General features: G+C 33.1%; 2 protein-coding genes and 1 long non-coding RNA gene across 14 annotated transcripts in view; all 3 read left to right on the top strand.

Annotated features, from left to right (window-relative positions):
* LOC105208771 (uncharacterized) overlaps window positions 1–4,790 on the top strand; it is a 71,953-nt gene extending 67,163 nt beyond the window's left edge. Inside the window, exon 3 of the mRNA XM_054232603.1 lies at window positions 4,662–4,790. The gene's annotated coding sequence lies outside the window, so the exon portion shown is untranslated. The remainder of the gene's footprint in view (window positions 1–4,661) is intronic.
* Window positions 1,083–10,698, top strand: LOC105212641 (zinc finger protein ZFP2). 4 transcript variants are annotated; one of them, XM_011184750.3, is made up of 9 exons: window positions 1,084–1,783; window positions 4,662–5,036; window positions 6,141–6,245; window positions 6,522–6,654; window positions 6,717–6,811; window positions 8,314–8,403; window positions 8,482–8,861; window positions 8,941–9,140; window positions 9,809–10,697. In XM_011184750.3, the coding sequence occupies exons 1-9, from the start codon at window positions 1,745–1,747 to the stop codon at window positions 10,051–10,053; spliced, it is 1,662 nt and encodes a 553-aa protein (XP_011183052.1). In that variant the 5' UTR covers window positions 1,084–1,744; the 3' UTR covers window positions 10,054–10,697. The 4 variants fall into 4 exon arrangements, with proteins under 4 accessions (XP_011183054.1, XP_011183053.1, XP_011183052.1 ...); XM_011184749.3 differs by having other exon boundaries at window positions 1,085–1,783; window positions 8,941–9,167; XM_011184752.3 differs by lacking the exon at window positions 6,141–6,245 and having other exon boundaries at window positions 1,083–1,783; window positions 9,809–10,698.
* A 1,637-nt stretch (window positions 10,699–12,335) lies between these two features.
* LOC105212642 (uncharacterized) overlaps window positions 12,336–25,594 on the top strand; it is a 98,039-nt gene continuing 84,780 nt past the window's right edge. For 3 of the 9 annotated variants that reach the window (XR_008471555.1, XR_008471554.1, XR_851735.3), the window contains exons 1-5: window positions 12,336–13,505; window positions 13,573–14,407; window positions 14,501–14,853; window positions 18,258–18,344; window positions 18,430–18,624. This is a non-coding gene — a long non-coding RNA (uncharacterized LOC105212642). Of the gene's footprint in view, window positions 13,506–13,568; window positions 14,408–14,500; window positions 14,854–18,047; window positions 18,142–18,257; window positions 18,349–18,429; window positions 18,625–25,594 lie in introns of all 9 variants that reach the window. The other 6 variants (XR_008471550.1, XR_008471552.1, XR_008471553.1 and 3 more) reach the window with 6 other exon arrangements.

The raw sequence follows: 25,594 nt of genomic DNA, 5'->3' as shown, positions 1-25,594 counted from the left end.
ACTAACACAAACAGCCACCTTCTTCACGTACGTATTTGTAGACAGCGACTGGCACGACAGCTGCTTGCAGGATGTCGCCGCGTAACTGCAACGCCTGACCACCAGATGTGTGGAAAAGCTGCTGGTTCATATGTATTTTCACGAGTTTTCTTTTCACTGCAGTACTTTTTTGGCTAAATGCCTTTCAACGTTATTTCGTTGCAGTCAGTGAAACACATAAAAAAAGCTATAAAATATATTTAGCCTGCAGTGCGGCTTTTTCTGCAGCGCTGCGCACCTTTTTCACACGCTTTCGTTCGTTTGTTATCCTTGCGCTGCGTAGCCAAGCAACCTTTACGGCAAATTGGCACTACGCGAAATTTAATATTTCTTTTATTTATAAAGAACAATTAGACCACTATCAACACTTTTCATTACACAAAATAGTCGCTGTAATATATTTTTTATGAATTTATTTCCACACACGTTAATTTACCGACAACTAACAACCGCAAACGCGCAATTGCAATGTTTCTTCTGCAACGAATGGAAGACAACAACATAGCGTAAATGGCAATAGCTAGGCGAAAACCAGCAAAAACCGAGCGGGAAGAAACAACGCAGAGCGGAAACCAATTCAAAAGTTTGAGAGCGCCGCTCTTAAATATTTTCCCAATTGACAGCAATTCTATGTAGTTGGCAACGCGGCAAATGACAACAAAATTATTTGATAATTTTGTTTATATTTGTTCTAGTGCTATTTTTTTTTTAAAATATTGTTTATATATATAAATTAGTGTATTAAAGCCTTTTTTGTTTAAAAACTTTAATTATTACACAAATTTAATAATATTTTTTGTACGAAAGAGTTTGTTCACTAAAGCAACCCTGTCCAACACACTACTCGCTACTAGCTGTCCAATTTGCCCCTACATTCATCGTGCTGACTCTGTTTCACACCTTCCAATCGGATATCTTTACAACCGGTGTCGCTCTGCAACACATTTACGTGAGCGTGATGCAGGCATATCACTTGCGTTGGCAGCAACAATTGCACCGACGAGTAGGGGGTAAATTGGACGAGTATAAAAATTTTTTCATTTCCAAATAGCGCCGAGAATGCTTCGAATTCAGTTGCAATAAAAAAGTTTTATTATTTTGATTAGTCAAAGTCAAGGAAAAGACAGCAAGTAGTTGAAAGAAAGAGGTGAAAGCAAACACAAAGTGAAAAACAAAAGTTTCAAAACATAAACATAGCAATTAATTTGAAATAGATAAAAAAAAACAACAACTGTGCCGCCAATTTGTGAATTGTGAATAAGAAAATTAATTGAACAAAAAGCTGTGTGTTGTATATAGCTGTGGAATAAGCGACTCAAAAACAGCAAAACCATTTATAAAGCCAAGTAGTAGGTAGTAGCGAAGGCGCAAGTGAAGCGAGAAGCAAAATAAGTCGTAAAAAAAAACGAAAGAATAGAAACATCAGTGCCCGTTGGCCAGAATTTAAAACACAAGCAAATTTGGCTTAAAAAAATCAGTTTTAAAAGTGGAAAAGTGTGGGTATTTTTGTGGTTTTGAAAATATTTAAATTTGTGCAACAATTCGATATTGCTAAAGTACAGCCAGTGTACGTCCAAAGAACAGCGAAACGGTGTTAGCGCGCGCGAGACCCCCTCGATGTTGGATTCCTTTGGATCTAGCTTAGTCAACACCAACGCCGCTGCCGCTGGAATCGCAACGCAGGCCATCATACAGAGCCAACGACATGGAAAGCATCTGTAGATTGTGCTTTCAACCAGCAGCGGTAAGTGGGAAAAGCGCGCTCTTTTATTTTTAGTAATTTCGTATAAGACGCATAAAGCCTAATAAGAAAAATTTCGTATAAATTTCGCATATTTTCTGCTCGTCCAATTTGCACTGTGCGCCATTGCAGTTTTTTTCGGGTGGGAGGAGTTGCCTTTCAATTGTTGGAAAAAATGTGTATTTTGTTATTTTTATTGATTTTTCAGTCGTTTAGGCGGGCGGGCGGTAAGCAGAGAGGAGTGTTGGACATGGGATACGGGCAACGCACACACAATTGGTGGGAGTGGCGATCCAAGCCAAGCGCCAGCTTAGAAGTTTGGGTGGTGGTATTTTTTTTTTTTGTTGTACCACTTTTCTAAAACGGTATAAATTGCAAAATGGAAATTGGAAAGTGGGAAGCAAGGCGCACGAGAGTTGGGGTGAGCTATAGGGATAATAAATAAGTAGGTTGGTTGTACAAAAAGGGCGGTAAAAGCAGAATATGAAATGCTGGCAGTGCATTTTGCTGCATGAAAGGGACAGCGGAAATGCATTGCAATTACTCCGATACGTTTTTTTTAATGTCGTATAGTTTGCTTACTTTGACATAAGACAAAATAAAATAAAAACAAATTTTCGCGGTTTAAGTTTCCCCAGCCACTCACACTCATACTACGTTCGGCTCTTTAATAACCACTTGACCGGCTTGAACGCCACTAAAATGGCGTCTAAAATACGAAAATTTCTTATATTTCTGCCTCTTCACGATTCCCAGCATTTATTACTTTTTCAGCACAATGTACGCTTTGTCTGTTGTGTGCGGCCACTCCACTCCGCTCCACGTCTTCCTCCACACACACGCCGACGAGCAGCCCATTTATACATTTTATTTTCATTATTTTTCATTTTTTTTTTGCGTTGTGTTTTTTTTGTGCGTTTATTTTTCTTTCATTTCTTTTGTTATTCTACCACAATTCCCCCCCAATTTTAAACAATGGTTGAATAGAAGAACAAGAAGAAGGCAACAACAAAGCGAAAGGTAAATAAAAAAAGAAAGCAAAAAATAACAAAAATAATTCCAACATTATATTATGTCGAAGGCGTAGAAAAGGAGAGAAAAGGAAAAAACAGGCACTCATAGGCGAATTAATGTTTAAATACATAAGAGAAGAAAAAAAATTAAAATTGAAAATTGCGCAAAAAATATGCTTATGAAAAATATTAATAAAAATATAAATAAAGCACAAAAATTGCGCCAAGTAATGACAAACGCGCCGACAATGCTCACACACAGCGATTTTTGCAAATGAAATAGCAGCAACAGCAGCAACAACAACACTGCGATAAGTAAACCAAAAAAAATTAAAAATTTTAAGAAAATACACATATAATAATAAAACAACGTTGAATTAAATACACAGAATCAGCAATAACAAAATCTAAAAATGAAAATCAAAATAACAAAAAATCAAACAACAACAACAATGTTAACAAGTCAAATAATCCAAGCGAAGTGTACGACGAGTATAAAGTGGAAACAGTCGACGCCGGCAGCGCAGTTAGCAGCACGAACGACGACAACAACATAATAACAAAGAGCTCAACAAGCTGCAAGCAGTCAGTCGCTCTGCTTGACTTATTACTTTTGAGAACGCTGTTCGCAAAGTATCGCATAGATATGGATGTATTGTATGTGTGTAGCAGTAGAAGGCGAAGAGAGGGGGAGGAAAGCAAAAGCAAAACATGTATGAAGTAGTGTGACGCCTTGGCGCTGCTTGCGTTTCAGTTGGCTGGATGGTTGACTGACTAGTCGACCGTTCGTCCGTCCGACTGTAGTTTTGTCCGTCAATTGGTTTGCTCAACTGCGCAACAACAACAACAAAAACAAGGTATTGCAATGGGTACGGTCGGTCAGTACAAATAGCAAGCGTCGCCGAAAGCAACACATGTAAAAGCAAAACTAATTTTATTTTATTGTTTTCTTTTTTTTTGTTGTTCTTTTTTCACTTGCGCACTGCGCTCAACCAGTTCACTGCAATGAATTTTGTTTTCTTTTAATTAAAAATGCTTGTACAGCATATGTAGCGGGGGTAGGAGTGCGCTGGCAGACAAAATATTGAGTGTGGGTGTGAAAAGCAGGATTGCAACAGAGTTGCCAATTGTGTGAATGAATATCAAATAAATAATAATAATGTCTAAATATCCGATAAAAAATAATATTAATTATAGTTCTAGCCTGTTATTATTGTAGAGGCAGAAAATAATGCTCAGATATTAATTGAAAATACTGCCGAATTCACTAATTTTGAAAACGGACTTTTTATACCAGTTTCTTCAAAGAGTGCCTCGTATAATATATGCGCAGCGCTGAAGGAAGGTTTTTTCCAGCATTTATTCAGCCATTTATACCAGTTTTATATATTCAGCACTGCATAGCCTACCTACTATAGTTATTTATACCACTTTTAACCTGCAAATATGATTAAAAATTTATACCAGTTTAAAATGCAAATGAAACAAGTTCATTTCTAATATATTTCTAATATTAAAGAGTTTACTTATGTATTTATACACTTAATTTTTTATACCAGTTTCTTCAAATTCCTCTACAAATTGTACACAGTTTTGAAAGAAAGATATTTCCAGCGTTTTTACATAAATTTATAACATTTTTATATTTTCTGCATAAAGGGTGGACTTTGCCATTTTCTTTTATACCAGTTCTATACTCTGAATAAGTTTTAAATTTTATACTAGTTTGCAAAGCATTTTATATGTGATATTTCTGATAGTTTGCTATTACATAAGCAATTTCTTATATATTTATCCATTTCATTACTCTAATTTTTATACCAGTTTCAAGATTTTAAATTTTTGCTATTATTTTTCGCCCCCCACAGTTGTTCCAAGTGCCCGGCTATAATATACCCACCTGTGTCAAGTGCTCTGAACATCTAACCGCTAACGGTTTCTATCCATCAGTACGTGGCGGCGGCTCTGGTGCTGGCTCCGGTGGCTCCAGTGCTGTGGATACGCAGAATTTGGCAAATGTCGCCGCTGTCGCAGCGCAACTAAGTAATAACGTGGCCGCTGCTGCTGGCAATAATAACGTTGCTGCTGTCAACGCTTTGGCACAACAACTTCAACAGCAACATCAACAACAACAACAACAGCAACAACAGCAGCAGCAACAACAACAACAGCAGCAACAACATCAATTACAATCAACAAGTTCTTCCGAAAGTCTACATTCATCATCTGAGATTACCGAGAAGGTGAGAGAGAGAGCGGACAGCAGAAGTTTCATATTTTTTGGATAGCATTTTATTTTTGTTGTTGTAGTTGATATTTAGCTTGTAGATGGCGTATGTATGTATGTGTGTATATTTTTGTTTTGTTGTGTTTGCGTTTTGTTTGTCAAGTTTTTGCGTGTGCCAAATGCGGTGTGTTTAATATAGCGGATGCAAAGTTGCTTTGTAACCAGGTCAAAGGTCATCAAGTGTGTAGCTGTTGAACGACTGTGATGCATTGTATTTAGTAGATAATTTTGTATAATTAAACGTGGAAACTAAAGTAAAAGGTGCAAGTATGTATAAATTATTTCAAAAATATGTAAATTGTATAATACTTGGTTTAACCTCAAAAATTTGAATTCTAAAGTCCTGAAGCATACATTTAGGCTGTTTTACAGCATTGTTTTCTAATTAATATTTATTAAAAGTATACTCTTATATTATGTTTACATATAACGAGATTATTTCCATTTACGAGCTTAACTCGATAATCTGTAATTAAGAAACGAGATTTCCCATACAAAATTCCTCTCTGGATAATCCGAGATTATAAAATTATCTCGTTTTATACAACTAGATTTTCGATGTTATTCCTAGGTTTATCGATAATTTTGCGAAGAAAAGGAGAAATGTCAAATGAAAATGTAAACAACAATGGCCGACAGCGAGAGAAATATGTGTAATACAACAACAAATGCAACACATTTGACAATTGATAATCTCATTTGGCTATATGTAAACGGTTAGATTATTGAACGAGCTTAGAACGAGATTATTTTCATATGTAAACATACTAATAGTTTCGAAAATGGAATTTTTAAGCTTCTTACGGTTTTCGAAGCATACTCTTAGGCGCTAGTGTGTTATTTTCAAGTGTTTTCAACGAAATTTTCACTGATTTTTGTGTCAATTTCTTAAGCCCTTACGCATTGTTATTATTTTTAATGAAATATGTATGTGGATATGTGTATTTATATGAATTTAAGTAAAAATACATATTATATGCATTATATAAACATGAATATGTTGAATCCTATAAATATACTTCAACTCTTCTCTTTCTTTATTCACTTTTCTCATTCGCAGCAAAACCGGCAAAATCGTCGCCAGGTTAATTTGCAGAATCGCGCGAAATTAAAAATGGTCACAATGTCCGCATTTGAGTTGGAGAAGACCATACAGCAGTTAGACGTATATAATCGTACACATTTTAGTATATATTTATATAGAAATACTATAAGTAGTTGAAAATTTTCATTTCGATTTGTAAAAAATTGCAAAATTAAACGCTTAATTTGAGTAATTTTTTTCAAAAATTATATATTTAAGTTTTATTTTCTAAAATTTTTATTAATAATCAATTTCTTAAATACAAATTATAACGCTTTTGTATTTAGCGCTGCAAATGTTGTTGTAAAATATATTTTCGAGCAATTTTCTAACTGACGCTTCTGTGTACCAAAACAGGTGGACTCGATTTTCAACGAGGAGGGCTCCTGCCCGCTCTGCAACAAGACCTTCTCGCGCAAATCTTCGCTACTCACACACATACGCAATCATGCAGCCGAACGGAAATTCGTTTGCAATTTTTGCAATAAAGGTTGGTGGAGATTTGTTGTTGTATATAAAATGTGACAAATTAATAATATTTTGTATTTACAGGTTTTACACAGGCGGCGAATTTGCGCAATCACGAACGCATACACACAAACGATCGTCCGTATGTGTGTGTGGATTGTGGCAAGCAGTTTACACAGGTTAGAGAAAAAATTTCCCTGAAAAATTTAAGAAAAATATTTAAAATCGAATTAAAAATGAAAAAAAATATTAATAAATAAATAAATATAATACATTTAAATAAAAATGAAAAAATAATAAAATAAAAAAAGTTATAAATTTCAATTTAAAAAAATTAAATAATAATATATATAAATAAATAAAAAATAACTATAAGTGTAAATAAAAATAAAAAAATTAAAATAAAAAAAAATAAATTTAAAACAATAATAAATGTAAATAAAAAAAATAATAATCTTAGATAGAAATAAAAAAATATTTAAAACAGAATAAATTTAAAAAAAAAAAATAATAGATATAATTAAATAAAAAATACTAAAAATTTAAATAAAACTAAAAAAAATAAATTTAGATAGAAATAAAAAAATTTAAATAATAATAAAAAAAAAATAAATTTAAAACATAATAAATTTTAATAAAAACAATAATAGATATAAATAAATAAAAAATACTAAAAATTTAAATAAAAATAAAAATAAAAAAAAGTTTAAATAATAATAAAAAATAAATTTAAAACATAATAAATTTTAATAAAAAAATAATAGATAAATAAAAAATACTAAAAATTTAAACAAAAATAAAATAATACTAGATATAAATAAATAAAAAAATAATAGATATAAAAAAAATAAATAAAAAATAATAAAAATTTTAATCAAAAAAAAAATAAATAAATTTAAAACAATAATAAATGTTAATAAAAATAAAAATAAATTTAGATAGAAATAAAAAAAATGTTAAATAATAATAAAAAAATTTAAAACATAATAAATTTTAATAAAAAATATAATAATTTTGGATAGAAAAAAAATATAATAATGAATTTAAATAAAAATAAAAAAAATTGTAAATTTTAATAAAAATAAAAAAATAAATAAATTTAAATAAAAAAGTAATAAATTAAAAAAAAAAATAAATAAAATAATACTACATATAAATAAATAAAAAATAATAAAAGTTTTTATTAAAATAAAAAATAAATAAAATTATATCAATAATAAATGTAAATAAAAATAATAATAAATTTAGATAGAAAAAAAGGTTAAATAATAATTAAAAAAATAAATTTGAAACATAATAAATTTTAATAAAAGAAATAATAGATATAAAAAATAAATAAAAGATAATAAATTTAGATAGAAATAAAAAATAATAATAAATTTAAATAAAAATAAAAAAATTTAAATTAAAAAAAAAAATAAATAAATTTAAAACAATAATAAATGTAAATAAAAAAATAATAAATTTAGATAGAAATAAAAAAGGTTAAATAATAATTTAAAAAATAAATTTGAAACATAATAAATTTTAATAAAAAAAATTAATAGATATAAATAAATAAAAAATAATTATAAATTTAAATATAAATAAAAAAATTATAAATAAAAAAAAATGAATAAATTTAAATAAAAAAGTAATACATTTAAATAAAAACAACTGATTAAGTTTCCTTGCTTCACAGATCACAAACTTGAATAATCATCGACGTTTGCATACTGGCGAACGTCCCTTCGTCTGCATCGAACCCGAGTGTGGACGCTCGTTTGCGCAGGTATTGATGACACATTTTTTTCATGTCACTAAGCATTTAACTAACGGTTTTTTGTTTTCAAAACTCACGCTCTGACAGGTGACCAATCTGAACAATCACATGAAGACGCACCACAAAGTACAGCAATACTGTTGCAATCAATGTCCGAAGAAGTTCACACAAGTCACCTCGCTCAATCAGCATCTGCAGGCGCACGCCGGCATCACCGGCTACTACTGTCCCCGTTGCCCGGACAAGACGTTCAAACAGCAATCACAGCTGCACACACACATGAAATCGCACGGCATGGCCTTTCCGTACGAGTGCACCAAATGCGATGAGAAATTCCTGCAGCAGGCGCATCTTGATCAGCATCTGAAGATGCACGACGAATTCAAATTCAAATGCGACACCTGTCCGAGCTCATTCAATCAGGAGACGTTGCTCAAGAAGCACGTGCAGCGACATTTGGAGGGCAGGTGCGTGGCGCAGATTTGAATTTGTGTTTTTTACGATTAAATCAACTATATTAACTGTTATTTTTGGAATTCCGCTTAGGTACCTTACCTGTCCGGTGCCCAATTGCAATGAGGCGTTTGCAGTGCGTCAACATTTATCCAAACATTTGCTAACCAATCACGCACACAACGAGCTGCCGCCACCGAAGCGTTCGAAGAAATCGATAACACTGCAGTCGCCGCAACAGCCGTTGGCTATGATCGGACAACCGCTCTCCATACAGCACACTGTGGGCCAACGTATGTGTTCGAATACAGGAAGAAAGCGTAAACAGAAACAGTTTATTATTTATATATAACGTTAGCTTTAGTGTGTAGTGTCTGCTTGTCCGCCGATTTGCCTCGAATTTCAATCAAAATGCGACAAGCAGGCATTTGCATTAATTGTAAGCTGTTGGGTCGTTTGCCTGTACAATTGCAAAGAAAATCGTTTAATTTGCTTGTCTTTTTCGTTTAATATGAGATTTTAACTTAACCTAACTTTCAACCTAACCTCACTCCGTTCATGTTTTTTGCGTTGGGAGCACTGTTTACTTACATGTTTTGTCTCTACTTTGCCACCAGTTTGATTTCCAGTGCTTAATGTGTCCCGATTCACTATTTCATCTGTTATTTGTGGTCAAAAGTTTTTATTTATGCTCATTAGAAGTCACAATGTACACAATATTCTAACCGTTTAAACCTGCACGCGCTTTTTAATTTTAATTTCCCTACAAATGATGCCCTGCAATTCCAACTAAAGCTCTATTTTTAAATAATTTTCCGTCTTGCTTAATATTTTAATTAATTATTTTTCACCTACTGGCGCCCCTCAAACTGTATTTAACGCTCACTGTCCTTCCAACATTATTTATAATTGTTCAAAAGAATTAAATTGATTTCCATCATCTCTCTGTTTGGTCTTCCAGGCGGCCGACCGCGTAAGAACAAAGAACCTAACCTAAATCCTCCCATCAAAGTTGAGATTAACGAGCCGCTGCACAATCAGCATGTCATCAGCAATGCGAGTGGCTTATCTATACAACAACAACTAAGCCAACATATGCAACAACAGCAGCAGCAGCAACAACAACAGCAACTGCATCAACAACAGCAGCAACAACACCATTTGCTGGCCAATCAAGTGAAGGCGCGCTTCATACCGACGAAATAGAGGTGTGCGCGGCGGCGACGTAAGGACAACAACAACTGAATCGCTTTAAAACTATTTTTTTTTTTAACTTTAGAATTTTTATAAAAAAAATTATAAAAAATTCAATTTCGTTTCGAAATGAATATTCTCTTTTCGTAGCAACTATTGCTATTGCTGCTTGTGTAATATTTAAGGCTTTAACTTAATTTTTAATTAATTAACTGTAATTACATTTCATTTAATTTTGTTATTGTTGCTGCAATGTGTGCAGTGACGTGTTACACGCATATACAGGGTGTATGTAACGCGTGAAAATCTAAGTAAAAACAGAACAAAAAAATTATAAATTGAAATTGTTGTAAGCAACAATACACACATACATATAAATATTATTAATGTTAAGTGTAAAAAATATTATATAAATATATGTGGCGCGTCTGGTGGTAGTAGAAGCTTTGTCGAATGCGGTGTGAAGGCGGAAAATTTATGAAAAAAATTTATGAGGAAGTAATGTTGGTAGAAATGCCATTAATTAAAAAAAAAAATATATTTAATTTTAAAAAATAATAATATGATTTAATTATTTAATGATTTTTGAATATTATTATTTTTTAATAAAAGAAATTTTAAGCTTTAAATTCTTACTTAAAAAAATACATTTCTATTATTTAAATTTTTTTTTTAATTTTATTTAAATTTTTATAAAATATTTTTTTTTTTATTATTTAAAATTTTTTTTTTAATATTTTTTTTATTATTATTTATTTAAAATATTTTTTTTTAATGTCTTAATATTTTTTTTAAATATTTGTTTTTTATTATTTTAAATTTTTTTTTGAATATTTTTATTTTTTTTTATTATTTTTTTTTAAATATTAAAAAAAAAAATTTTAATTTTTTATTTAATATTTTATTTTATTAATGAGTACTAGATTTTTATTTATATACATATTTGTATATTTTCATTGATATTTCTCTCCAACCGCATTTACCAAAATCTGCCACCACCAAAACGCGTGTCGGCGAATATTGTAAATACATACTATTAAAACAATTTAAAATTTTAAGTTAAAAGCGGAGCAATTTTACTTACAAATGTCTCGGCTCGTTGACAAAATGCATATGAAATTGTTTTCACTTTCTTTTCAACAAAAACAAAAAAAAAAAATAGTAAATGTTAAAGAAAGAAATTGAAAAAAATGGACTAGCAATGTAAGCGTGAAAAATAACGAATAATAGGTTATGCTCAAGTGAAACAACAAGAAAAAAAATGAACAAAAAAATTACTTAGAATTTTTGTGAAATGTCTCTACTTTAAAGCGTGTTTATTGTGCGCTTCAAAAAATTCACTTCCAAACATTTTAATTTTTATGGAAAATAGCAAAAAAAAAGTATTATATGTACATATAAATACATACAAACATGTGTACACACACATATTTTGGTATGTATATTTCGAAAGGAAGCAAGAATGATTAATTTTTTTGGTTTTAACTTTTTTCTTATAATAACAATTTTTTTTATTTAAAAACATTGTAACATTTTTATACAATATTTTTCGTTTTTCTTGTATTAAAAAATTTATTGTTAATTTTTAAAAAATTTTAAATTTCATGTTTTAGATATTTTTATACAGAAGTATTTGTTTTTAATTAATCTGCTTAATTTTTGAATTTTTAACCACTTTGTAATTTCAATTTATATTTATTTTTGTTTAAAATTTTGAATCATAATTTTTTTTATCCATTTCTAACAATATTTTTCAACCATTTATAATGTTTTTTGTATTTTCAAGTTTCGCACTTTTTGAATAAAAAATAACTCAAAATAAGGTTTAAATTTTTTTAAAAGTTAAAAAGAATTAAATTAAAAAATAATAATTTTAATTAAAACCAAAATTAATTTTTTTAACTTCTAAAAATTTTTAAATTTTATTTAAATTTAATATTTAATTTTAATACAAGAAAGGTTAATTAATTTTTTTTTTGTTTATATTTTAGATTTTTAGATATTTTTTATTCATATTTTTGTTTTAATTTCTAATTTTTATTTATTTTTGATTAGAATTTTTTAAAATAATTTTTATGATTTTTTTAAAAATAATTTTTATGATTTTTTTAAATAATTTTGATGATTTTTTTTAAATAATTGTTATAATTTTTTAAAATAATTATTATGTTTTTTAAAATAATTTTCATGATTTTGTTTTTTATAATTTTTATGATTTTTTTATAATTTTTTTTAAATAATTTTTAGGATTCTTTAAAATATTTTTTATGATTTTTTTTTTAAATAATTGTTATGATTTTTTTAAAATAATTTTGATTATTTTTTTAAAATAATTTTGATTATTTTTTATAATTTTTTTTATACTGTTATTTGTATTTTCAGGTTTCACCTTTCACCTTTCATATTGTATATTTTTTTCAAAACTGTTCTTTTTTATTTTCAAACAAAATCCTTTGCACTTCTTATTTGTATTTATTCTTCCTGCTTGCTTTCCATTTTACCGGAAACATTTTAAATATTTTTTTAACATATTCGCAAGAAAATATGTTGCTTCAAACAAAAAAGTAATAATAATTGCACACAGTGCATGAGTTATCATCTGCAGTCTTCCCAAGTTTGCTTTCTTATTTTACATTTTACAAATATTTACCTTTTCAAATATTTTTTCGACTAATTTTTTAGTCTAAAATACTTATTTATTTAATATACACATATACATTTTGTGAATTTTACAAATTTCTCCTTTCTTCAAAGACTTCTTTTTCAAGTCTCTCAAGTATAAAAAATTTAATTTTTTTATTATAATATAAAATTTGAAAAGCAAAATTCTATTTATCAGCTGTTCTGCGGCAATATTTGAGTTTTTTATACACATTAGTTTGTAGTTAAACAATTTTAATAATTAAAAACAAAAACAAAAAAAAAACAATTTTAAATTAGTTTTGTAATCAGTAGTGTTAAGGCGCTAACCAGACTATGCGAATTCTACAAAAAAAAAAAAAACAAAAAAAAAGAAAAAAGAAATAGCATAAAAGTACTAAAACAAAATACCGTTACATATAATAAATTCGATAAATATAAACTCAAATAGCAATAATATTAATAACTATACAATTAATAAGAAAAAAAATTAATAAAAATTTAAACAAAAAAAATCAACAAAAAAATATTTCACATGAATTAGAAGTTTGTGTGAAATAAGTGTTTTTTTTTAATATAAAATAATTAATATAATTTTATTTTATTTAGCGGTTTCCAACTGCAATGTTTCAAGAAGTCAACGTCGCAAGAGATTTGTTGGAGAAAAAATGAGAGATTAAAAGAAAGTTGTTTAAATCACTGTAATGCCGTTATTTTGAACAAAATGAAAGCCAGTTTGTAAATGAAAGCCTCTAAGCACTTTACTACAATCAAATTCCTTAACAAAGTATTTTTGTACAAACAAAACACTTCTCGGAAAAAAGGTAAAACTCAAAGTCGGTATGACAATTTGAAAAAAGTTTCCAATTAAGTGATTTTTTCCTTAGACAGCTTCCATATAAGGATCAAGATTAGTCAACAATCAAAACATCCAGAACGCAAACTGCCATTAAAACCTTAATAAACACGACTTATGAAAAAGCTTTGACAAAAAGTGGAGCTATTGCTGTAAAAGAACCGCTAAACGTGCCGAGATCATCAGAAGTATCTCACTGAGAGACTTGAATATCTACTTCTCAAATGAGTACCATTCTCAACGGAATAGTCTAGACAATTTTTGAAGCTTAAAGCTTAAAAGAATGGACTTACGAAAAACTTTCACTGACAAAGAACCGTTAAACTCTCTCAAAACCAGCTCAGTGAGAGACTTGAATATCTACTTCTCGAATTCTCAACGAAATGGTCTTGAAAACTAGCATTATTTCATCTTTGAAGCTTAAAGCTTTCTTGAGTCAAATTCAAAAACTCAGCTCCAATGGAAACTGGTACATAAAGCATAAAAGACTGGATTTACAAAAAGCATCGAAAGATTTCACTGAAAAATAACGGCTAAACTTTGCCGAGAACATCCGAACCAGCTCACTGAGAGACTAGAATCAGCGAAATAGTCTTGAAAACTAAAATGACTTCATCTTTGGAGCTTAAAGCTTACCTGAGTCAAATTCAATAACTCAGCGCCAACTTGGATTGTTCTAAACTTTCCTCAGACACCAAAAGTTATAAAATTTTTTTTCCAAGCGAATAACCTCATTTAGCACACTCTTAAGACGCCGTTTTTGTTTTCTAACTCATGAAGATTTCGATATTTCAATTAATTTGGCTTTCTGTCGATTTTTATATGTATTTCAAAAAGTGGTCCTCACGGCACAGCAGCCACTTCTACAAGGTAAGCAGTCTCTTCTAGTAAACTTTCGCAGTCAGCGTATTTTGAGGCTTCAGAAGATTGATTTTATTTAATTTTGTTTCATTTTATTTTAAGTTCACTTCATCAAATCACCAAAAGAAATCATCAATCAATCACTTCATTAAATTTAAGAAAATAAGCCACAAAGACGGTACGTTCAAGAGGAATGGTGTTGAAAACGCAGGGGAAATTTACCTTAAAGAGCGCATGAAAAATATCCCATCCTTGCTGCATATGTATGAAAGTGTGTGAGTGAAAGAGACAAACAGTGTGACAGCAGCGATTGGGTTGAGAAAAAGAATACTCTCCCTGAAAAGTGATGTGAGGAGAAGCGGTGAGCTGACACCTGCTTGGCGCTCACTTACTGGGGTTGCTCGTGAAACCGCAAAATAAGATGTGATGCGTCGAATGGAGCGCCACTCACAAAGGTATTTAATTTATCACATGAAATACGCCATTTTGCCGAACTTCCTCATACTCCAGTTCGTGCGCCACCCTTTACGCAGGCGTTAGTCGGATGAGCGCATCCTTTTGTTTTGCACTTGTTCGTTCTTTTGTTTGTTGGTGTTGGCAGCTAATTAAGTTGTTGTTTTTTTTTTTAATTTTTGTGGTTACGCTTCCAAAAGGGTGGTTTGATTGCTTGCCTCCTGCCGTCGCGCAGCTCACGTCTGCGCATCTCATTAGAGGCTTAGTGGCATTTTAGGCGCTTTTTACCGTTACACCTGCATCAGCCGTGGTTTCTTACTCAAAATCTGTGTCCAATAAAAGTGTCTGCGTTGACAGCTGTTGATGGATGGTATGCGCGCCTTTGATGGACGATGATGATGAGTTGACGAAAGCGGGATTAGGCATTTTTATGAAATATGTAAAGCGGCAGAGGGTACGAAGGATTATGTTGCTTTTGTTGTAAAGTTTTTAATGAAGCTGCGCTCGGTTGCTTTAAAAAATTTAAATTTCCATTCTTTTAGCCCGACTGTATTTTCAGACTCTTCTTTAGCTCCTCTTAGACAATGCGCTGTGTTCTTTTCGCACTTTTTATTATTAAAAATCATAAATTTTCTGATAACGGTTATGAGCTGCGTCTCAGCAGGTTTCTTTTTTTTACTGTTATTAAGTTGTACGCAGCTAGTTTAACGCCTTGTTGTCAGTTACCTTCTACTTTCTTCGCTCAGCAAGTCGTCTGCGGCCTGTGGCGGCGTCTAGCAAATTTAATGAATACAAATGATTATCACGTGGCAGCTCGTACGCCATTTTTATTTTATGCCTACATTTTTTAATATTTTCACTCTTATACATATGTATTCTTAAAGATGATTATTCTGCGGAATTTTCAATCCTTGAACGAGTCCGTTTCGGGAATTTAGACACCAGTGTCGTGGGAATTCCAATTAGTGGATGGATGTGGTCAAAGGTTTTAATAAAGAATACTTAAGAACTATTCCATTTCAGTAAACTGGAAGGAATCTCTGATCCTTTTTGGATCCAATTCCGAACGGTTCTTATTTAGTCCATTTAGTCGAGTTCTGTACTTAGCGATTTCCAGAAATCTAAATACGGAATTGGCAAGACAGATTTCATTTGATTCGAATTAAAAAACCCTGAGAGGGCTTCGAACCTTGTTGTCTCTTAAAGCCTTCGAGATCCAGACTACTCACTACGTGGTGTACATCCGATCTCTAAGCAAGATTTAGAAGACTAACCGCTGATCTCCTGCGTCGAACTTTTCGTGAAAAGCTTACAAAAATAAAAAATAAGAGGACTGGGTACCTTGTTGTCCTCTAAAAGCCTTCGAGATCCAGACTACTGGAGTACCGTGGTGTACATCCGGACTAATTGCGAACTTCTGCATCGAACTTTTCGAGGAAAGCTTACAAAAATAAAAAAAATAAGTTGGTTATTCCACAAATTAACAGTCCGAGTCCTAATTAGAGGATCCAAGTCCAAATTAGGGTTTAGTTGCAATAAGTTACACATAAAAGGGGTTTACTGCATAAATCTTAACCTCATTTGCGTTTTTAGTCTAATTTTATGTTGATCTCATATAACAGTTATCTTTAAATCCTTCCTGTTTTAAATTTAAGCCGTCTCTGTAAAGCGCTCAAATCCTTTTATAGCGCCTTCGTTACGCTTTTGTTAGAGTCTTGTTGTTGTTGCTATTGTCGTCTCATTTAATAAAGCGTATAATTTACACGCCGCGTTTAATGCGATTTTGATGATTCCATCATGTCATATTACAGGCGAAAATTACATCAATAAGTACAACAACAATAACAGCCATTGAATAAACAACAAATTAAATGCTTCGTATTTACAGCGCAAAAGTCAACAAAATTCACAAAGCCAACAAAAACTACAGCGCTACGAGCGGCAATGTAATGCAAACAACAAATAAAGCTGTAAAATTTCCCAAGGGGGGAGTCAAACAGACCGAAGGCATACTTAGCTGCGCTGCAAACAAGTCGTCGCTTTGTATTCCACTATTTAACGCCTTAAATGATGAACTTTACACCCGTCGAGGCGCAACGAATGCCGGCGCTGAGCTGGTGGTGGGTGTTGTTGGTTTGTTTGCTCGCCGCTGTTGACGCTATAACAGTTAAAAAGCCAATCTTCCTTTTCTACAACTTGCATTGTGCTTGCTCCGGCCTCTACTGTTGTTCTTTTTGTTGTTGTTTGTGTGAAAAACTCATAAACACTTTTGGTGTACAAATTGAAATCTGGCATTTATGCTCTGTTTTTGATGTGCGAACTCATGCACCGCAAGTGGCTGGCCACACGAACGGACGGACGAATTCACGAACGGTTGGGCGAAAAGTCGCAAAGACAGTCACCAGAATTGACTTACAAACATCGCTGATGCTGTAGACACGTGTATATTTTTGTGAGGGTGCGGTGGCGTGAACCCTCAACCGCTGCTCAGCAAACTCATTTAAGCATTCATGAGCGTATGCCACACGTCCGACGGCTGTCAACGCTGTGACATTTATATAAGACTCATTACAACACAGACACTTTGAGACCCACATAGAAATGCATACAGGACTGGAAAAGGACCTTATTGGGAACTATAACGAGTGGAAGAGAGCGTTTAAAGTAGTAAAAAATAATCGTCTCACTAAAAGTCGACACTTTGATTCAACTGCAGAGGGTCAGAATTTGATTATTCATTTTGCTAAAGTGATCTCCTATGATCAATTAACCTCACCTGTCTAACACCTCTCTCACTTTGGTCCGACTCTGTTCAAACAGCTCGACCTACCCTTAGCTGACTTCGATGGCAATTGACTTTTGTTTGCCGATTCAGGCAGATTTAGATAACCGTTACAACAACGCCAACATTCATTTGAACCGACCTCACCTGTGAACCTGTGGTCCAACCTCGCCGAAATGGTTCGTTCCTTACTGTTCGTTGATATCAATTATAGTAGAATGAATGACTTGACGACCTCTAGTAGTCAAGTAGAGAATTGTCTCGTTTTGATGTGAGTTAGACTTTTTATAGCTTTGGTAGTACCTAATGGCGGTTCCAATCAGGAAAAGTTATTGCTGAATCGACTTAAAACATTCTCAAGTATCTTTAGCGATCGTTACTGAGTAGTTCTTGCTTTGTCTGATGTAATTCAAGGTATATTCCGGATTCTTCGACCAATGGAACGGAAGAAAGTCGGGCCTTTGTGTCTAGCCGACTAGGGTTTTCTTCTATATTTCAATACCTTTCTGTAAGTAATAAGCAATTTAATTAATTTGGAAAGATTTGTAATTTTTTGTTTAATTCTTTCTTTCATCTTATAATTATTAGTTTATAATTTTTATATTTTATTTCATTCCATTTCAGTTGAGCTGTTTTCTTGTCCAAACGAAGCTGCCAAAAATCGTATAGAATTATTACAATAGACATTTCCTTGAAGCATACGCATAAAGTGTAGGTAAAACTATTTTTTTTTATACAAATTTTATTTTTATTTAATTTAATTTATTTTTTATTTACATTTTCCATTTTATTTCAGTTAATGTAACACATTTTTAAACACGGTTTAAATAAATCAAACCGTCTGGCTGCGCTCTATTGGCACTACCACTTGGCAGCACTGCACTTTGAAATGTAAACAAAAAAGTCTAACTGTTGCATACCGTTAAGTGAAAAATTGAATTGCATTTTAAAAATTCATCGATTTCAGCGCATGGAAGCCTCAAAATTCAATGTAAGTACACACAAACACATATATAAATATAAATATTTATATATAAAGATGTTTATGATTGTTATGAACGTGTGTGCATAAGCAAACCACAAAATCTGTGCATAATCGCCCAGCTTATCGTGGCTGCCGCGTGCGTTCGCGCCCGTGTCTGTGTCCATGCTTTACATGAAAAAAAAACATACAAGTTACAAATGACCTAAATCTCGTTGTTCTGATAACCGTTTGATACACCAACATATACATTTAATAAATAACCAACCATCCAAGCTATTAAACGGCTTATAATCAATGTACTGAGCATATTGTGGAGATGCTAATCCCTTTATGAGCTCGTCGTACACCCGCCAGCATAACCGAGGACCGGGTGGCGCGTAGCTTATTATTTGCTTATGATTTATGCGCACATTTATGGCTGATGATGTGCAGTTGTGGGTGGGGGTGGTGCTGGGTCGTTGCATGCGGGTTAATGTAAAGCAAGTGACCAACTCCATGAATATACGATTTGCTTTTATGCTTTTTTGGGAAAATGCTACCTTTTCTCATATAAATAAATATGTATTGGTGTTAGCAAAGTGGCCAGGCATGTCCAAATGCTTTTGGCACTTTTACTATTTAACACGCGTGTTTGTGCTTTACGCTTTGTGCATTTAAGTGGAAACTATAGATAAATGTTTTTATGGCTGAACAATATCGGCGGATCGGTGTACGGAAAATCAATGCATGGAGTAGCCCGAGATGAGTGGGTTGATTATGGGAGAATGTGGAGCTGGCTTCTTAAGAGTAGTGTAGCCTTTTCTTCGCTTGAATTTGCACTTCATTGTTAAGTAAATGAATGCATGACATTCTTATGATTTATATTAAAAATGCTTCGGAACATATGCTGGTCAATAGTGGTCAAGTGTGCGGTCTTGTGTCAGCAGAAATAGAGATTTTGCTAAGTGAATTTAGTTGACCGCAATGAGAAGGCATTTCTTCTCTGGTGAAACGGCAATCGTGTGGTCAGCGTTAATTTTTGAGAAATGACTTCCCGACTAATGGATTGCTTTTAGCGCGTATGCAAAGTTGTGTGAAAATTTGTATTAAATATTGAATTAAAGTGTTGAGTACGTGAGTGAAGAACGTAAAAGTAAGTTGGAATTATAGAAGTGGAAAAAATGGTGGAGTTCCAATGCGAAACTTCGTGAAATAGTAAGGAATAAACACTACCCTTGATTACCGGCGCTCAAAATGCAAAACTACTATTAAATATGCAGCTCTCAGACGAAGAAAAAGAGACGAACGTAGATTTGATGCTTCATCTAAGTGCACTGTCAGTATTATATACTATCTTAGCCCACAAATAAACTTGTCAAACACACTCAAATGCCAAAATACGTAATATTTCCGGCCAACAAAAAGTTCAAGTTGCTGTTATATCACCGAACAACAAGCAATTCAATATTGTAGGAAATTGAATGAGAAAAAAAACTGCATGCAACAATGATTGAATCATAGCGAGCATGCTCCATAAGCATACAGATATACGGAAACATGTAATCTGCCGAAATCACTAGCGAATCACTTCCTCTGCATGTCAGCGTATACAAAACATAATCCGCGCACACAAAAGAAGAATGTGAAACTAGAAAAAATAGATGTATTAACTTAAACTAACACTGGACTGGCATACGTCCAGTCAAGTCATCCGGTCAATGCTGTTTCCGTTTTCGAAGCACAAATCTCTGCACAAGTAATGCGCCATCAAAAAGGTTTGTGTGTAAGAAAAAGGTCAATGGCGATAAAGACGATTTGTTGTCAATAATAAAATAATAAAAATGTATGTAATTTCCTATACAATAAGTGGCACAATGACTGCGATACAAATAAAGCCGTAAAGGCAGTGAATCAACTAATAAAGTGAGCAGCATGACAGCGAGTAAAAAATAAAAAGTAGAAAAAAACTGTCCAACAATTTACTTTTTAGGGCAAAAGGCGCGATATGTTTGAAGAAGTGGCTGTAATGAGGAGAGGAAGTGATGTAAAATGAGTGTGTATTAAGGAGATAGTGTGGAAAGTGAAGGTGTTAGTGAAGAAGTAATGGGATCGTGGAATAATGGCTATCAAAGCGAAACGGGTATGTATTTTAAAATTTCATGTATAAATGTTGTTAATATTAATATTTTGCATTACAGTTACAGAATAAAAGAAATTAAAAAACAACAATCTTCGTAAATATATTTAACATCCAAACTATGCAAGTTTCAAGAATTACCGTTATGGAATAAAAGAAATAAAAAGAAAAAATCCTCGCTAATATATACAATATCCAGACTATACAAGTTTCAAACCTAGCAGAACTAGAAATTAGCATACAGTACTAGATTTACAGTTAGTAAGTAGTATAAATTGATCTAAGAGACCAATACGTATATGATTGCTCCTAAAGCAGTGTGTATTTAATATCTACTAACACGCAAAAATTTTCCCAGCTTTACTAGAACGCTCCGAAATAAATTCCCACAACTCTTTTTTGGCATGGAAAAAATGGCAATAAGTGCTGCTCAGTTGACTTTAATGGATCATCGCGTGTATTGCACATGTCACACAGACATATTGATCGTCGGAATATGCATATGAGCGTACATTAAAACATCACTTTAAATATTGCCTTCTCGCATGATTTGCATATCATAACAATAAACGAAATCAAAGAGTGTAAAAGTAATATGATATAAAAATCAAAATAAAGGGCTGTTGAGCGTTGGAGAAACCATTAAACAAATCAAAATCAAATTTTGCACTTTCACATGACCTCGCTGGCTAATTTTGTGGTTGAACAAAACACAATACGACAGCAAGGGTAATAAGGGATTGTATAAAAGCATTGATAGAGTGAAGGCACACTTCCCACGCTAGCGATATGCTAATTGAGACACTTAGCTACCGAGGCGTTGAACCCGAAAATGTCAAAATATCGTATGGAGGGAGCCACCAATGGAAGAATATGAATTTGAATAACTCTTTTTTTATGCCTGCCTTAGCGCGACATGTTTAAATGTAGCCCGAAAGGTGACACCAGTTGTAGCTGTGCTCCTGCCGATAGCCGCCGAAAGGTGAAAGTCAGCTCACGTGTCGCACAATTGCCTGGCACCTACGACATTTTTATGCATCAGCCGAGTATACATAACATTAAAGGGTGCAGAGCAAATCAATCGGTGAACTCAACAACCAAAAATAAAAGAAACAAACAACTCACAAAACAAATGCGACACACAATGTAAACAACGCCCTCACACAAGCTTGTCCTAGAAATCAAACAAATAATAATATACGCTCATAACAAATTATCATGACTGCATATTGGTCTCATATTTCACTACCGACTGCTACCTTGGGTGTCTTTATTTTGTATGTAGGTGTTTTGTTGACTATTTGTTGAACGCCAACCCTTTCTGCTCGACACACATATGTATGTCTGGAACCCTTCACTCGTTGCGTATTGCCTTTTTCGTCGGCAATTTAAGGACTTCCGTTACGCCGCTGTCTTTTCGACGTTAATTGTTATTTTAGCTATTAGACAAGTCAATAAATAAATAATTTGTGCAATGCCTTCACATGGCAACCACGTATCTTGAAAGAAAATAGGGAAAATAAAACGAAAGCAGTCGGCGTACCATCTCAAAGAGGCTTGAGATACTATCCCTATTGGTTCTGAGTTTCATTTAAGTTGAATTCTTCTTAGATATCATAGCTTTGTATATTCCGTGATATAATCACCATTTTCAGTAGTTGCAGTTAATCGAATGAATTCCTGTAAATACTACTCGTTAAGACCTCTTGTTCAGGAGACTTGAAGAAATATGTTGGAAAAGCCTTGAGGCACATTACTAATGATATATGTATATTGTCCTCTATCCTCTTGGATTGAATATGGAGTATTCATAAACTAAATTGGAAAGTTAAAAATAAAGTAAAGAACAGGAGAATTACTCTCTCACAAATCATTGCGCCCTGTTCTGCAACGAACTTTCATAACTTACAACTAAGTAAAGCCAAACTGAATGATTTAGTCACCAATCCGAAAAATATGAAAATTGTCAAAATTAAATAACTGATAATTTATTAGCGGCCCAAAAGCAATTACAAATAACGTGAATGAAGCCAAAATCCCGAAAGTAGCTATTGTTGTTGGGCATTTTTGCCCGAATGCAAAAAAAAAATTAACGAATAATGGAACAAAAGAATTATGACGGGTCACTTAAATGCCAAAGATGTAAGAGAATGCGTTTGGCAGTGAGTGCGAGTTGCTGAGCAACAAAGCAAAAACAAAATTGGAAGCGGGATACACCGGAAAGTCAAAGGATTCAGGCCATTAAGTTCCGGAAGTGTGACAAAAACAATTGAGGCTGAAAGAGTAGCTAGAAGTGATATTCATGTAGAAAATTTGCTTGAAATGTTGTGCGAATTCGAAAGGACGAATAAGGTAAATATTTGCATACGGCATAATTTATTAAAATGTATTTATTTATTTTTTTGGTAGGATATAACGAGTGTGGGACAAACCATTTTAGCCACCGAAGACAGAAAGGGTTTAAAAAGAGATTAGTGTAGACGAAGATGAGATTTATGTTTTCCGCACAAACATAAACAATTGTGTGATTAAGAACCTGTGCTGAAAATAACGAACCAATGAGCTTGTTATGAAATAAGAGTAATAATTCATGAGTCTCTCACTCAAACTATTTTTAATAAATATTTTTTCTTTGCAGTTTGGACACAGCAAAAAAAGTTAAAATAAAACAAATAAAAAGAAAAAATCCTGGATATCATTTACCACAATTCTCTTAATTTTAAATTACCCAAGTTTCTGCTACTCTTCCGTTTGACATAAATCAGCGAATCAGCTGAAATGATTTCTACACAAACAGGAAAGTAGTGCAAAGTAAGCGTCGAAGCAAATTCGCCAAGTAAAGCCATTAAAAGGCCACCGACTTTGCAGTTGGGCGTGAAAAGGGATAACAGCTGTCGATTGAAGTGCTTTAAAATGCGCTTTTTAATAGCTGGCAGGGCATGTAGACACTTCGGAAGCATTCAATAGCCTCTTCATATGTATACCAGTAGACTTGTTAGCATTTCCTCCACACCCACGCTCATTTTAAAGCGCTTAATCGTGAGTGTACCAATTGAAAATTGCAGAAGAATTACCCACAAACGCTAGCGGTCACACGCAATCAAAAAAGGGAGGCGTTTTTCAAACCAAACCACAAATGAAATGAATTTGTAAAATTTAAAATTTCTCCAAACACAAAATTGCGCACTTCCGCTTCAGCCGCATTGCAAAGTCAATTGCTTATTTTTTTCGGGTTGTTATCCTTTTGGCATGTCGTCGTCGTCGTCTATGGCTTTTACAATTCATTTAACAGACGATTTCATTAGTTTAAGTGTAAGCAATACATTGGAATGCAGAGGACCAAACTCGTTTGGAGGGAGTGTGTAGTGCGAAGTGTTTTGTAAACTTTAGCAATAATGTCTGCACTACATTGCCTCTTGCCTTGCAAAGTTCAAAACACCCTCACAATGCCACAACCAAACTATTTTCCATATGCTTCGCTACTTTGCTTACAAATCTTTGATTTTCAGCTAACTGCGTTGAGACTTTGTACGCACTTTGCAACAAAATTCGCACACATATTTGCGTATTTATTGGTCTGCGGACTTTCGCAGTCACCCATCCGCATCGTCCCCACTCTTTGTGCGAGATTGTTTTTCCGCCCAACCTATTTTTATTGCATATCCTGTCGTTTTTTATGCTTTCAAGTGCTCGCAAACATATGTGTCATTCATTCACTCACTCGTCCCTTCATGCTTGCGATTTTCTAACGATTTCATAAAAAATCACGCTCAGCCAGAGGGCGTCTTTCAGACTATTAGTACTAATCTAAACAAATTCGATCATTAAGCACTAACCCTCCGTTCGCGTGAAGCGGACGCACAAAAACAGCGGGTGGAAAGCAGAGAATCCTGTTGCAAAAAACACTAACAAAAAGTTGCGAAATATACTCATTCGGTGTACAAAAAGTCTTTTGCTTCAATGAAATAAAAATAAACATAAAATATTGTCAATCAATTCAATTAGAAGCTGTCGGCACATCCTTGTAAGCATAAAAATTGGCTCTGCTCGTGCCTTGTGATTTATGCGCTTCTTGTGGACTTGTAATTTATGTGGTCAAGCTGAAATCTAACGATGAGTTAGTGGACAGGCTAAAGCATATTGAGTATGTTTTATGTTTGAAATGGTGTGGGCGTAGTTTTGTTGCTGTTGGGCGGGTGTTCGAAGGAAATTTGTTTATATTAAGCGATGTTAGAGCTTCTGCTGAAGAGTCTCTTAATTAATTGTGTCGATTGAGTAATCATGTTTGAACAGTTAATTTCTTTAACTTGCTATAATTTATACACTGTCAGCTACCGAGAGAAAGTGGTAGTGAGGATGCCGGTTTTTTGGCTGATACTACAGTCGTCGATGTCTAAGCTTTTCGAAGAATGAGAAGCTTAATGCTCATATTTTACTAATAAACAACTAATTTGTGAGCTCGACTTCTTCTAATTTGCTCGTCGGTCTGCAGAATCATTTCCGTTCCGTTCCTTTTGGTCCGCATCGAAAGTTCCTTTGTTATGTTCATTAATAGGACTTTCCTCTGGTTGGCGGTAACATGGACTAGGAGAGTCTATTAGACGTCCTGTACAACGATATTCTAAACCGTTCATTATTCCAACATCCAAAGGTACTTCGTAATACAAAAATATCGATACTAAGTTATCCACTCGATGAAATTGGTCTCTAGTCTCCGGACTCTAGTCTCTAGTGAGAGTCTCCTCGAAATCCAAGTTACCATGACTGCTTTGCTGAAGGCGAAGAGGAATCAACCAAGCACTTCCTCCTTCAATGTCCGGCATTCGCCAAACTCAGGTTAAAACTCCTTGGTAGACACAG

This window comes from Zeugodacus cucurbitae, chromosome 5 (assembly GCF_028554725.1).
Source record: "Zeugodacus cucurbitae isolate PBARC_wt_2022May chromosome 5, idZeuCucr1.2, whole genome shotgun sequence".
NCBI classification, from domain to species: domain Eukaryota; kingdom Metazoa; phylum Arthropoda; class Insecta; order Diptera; family Tephritidae; genus Zeugodacus; species Zeugodacus cucurbitae.
Note: the sequence above shows the minus strand (reverse complement) of the source record. Positions and strands in the feature narration are given on the sequence as shown.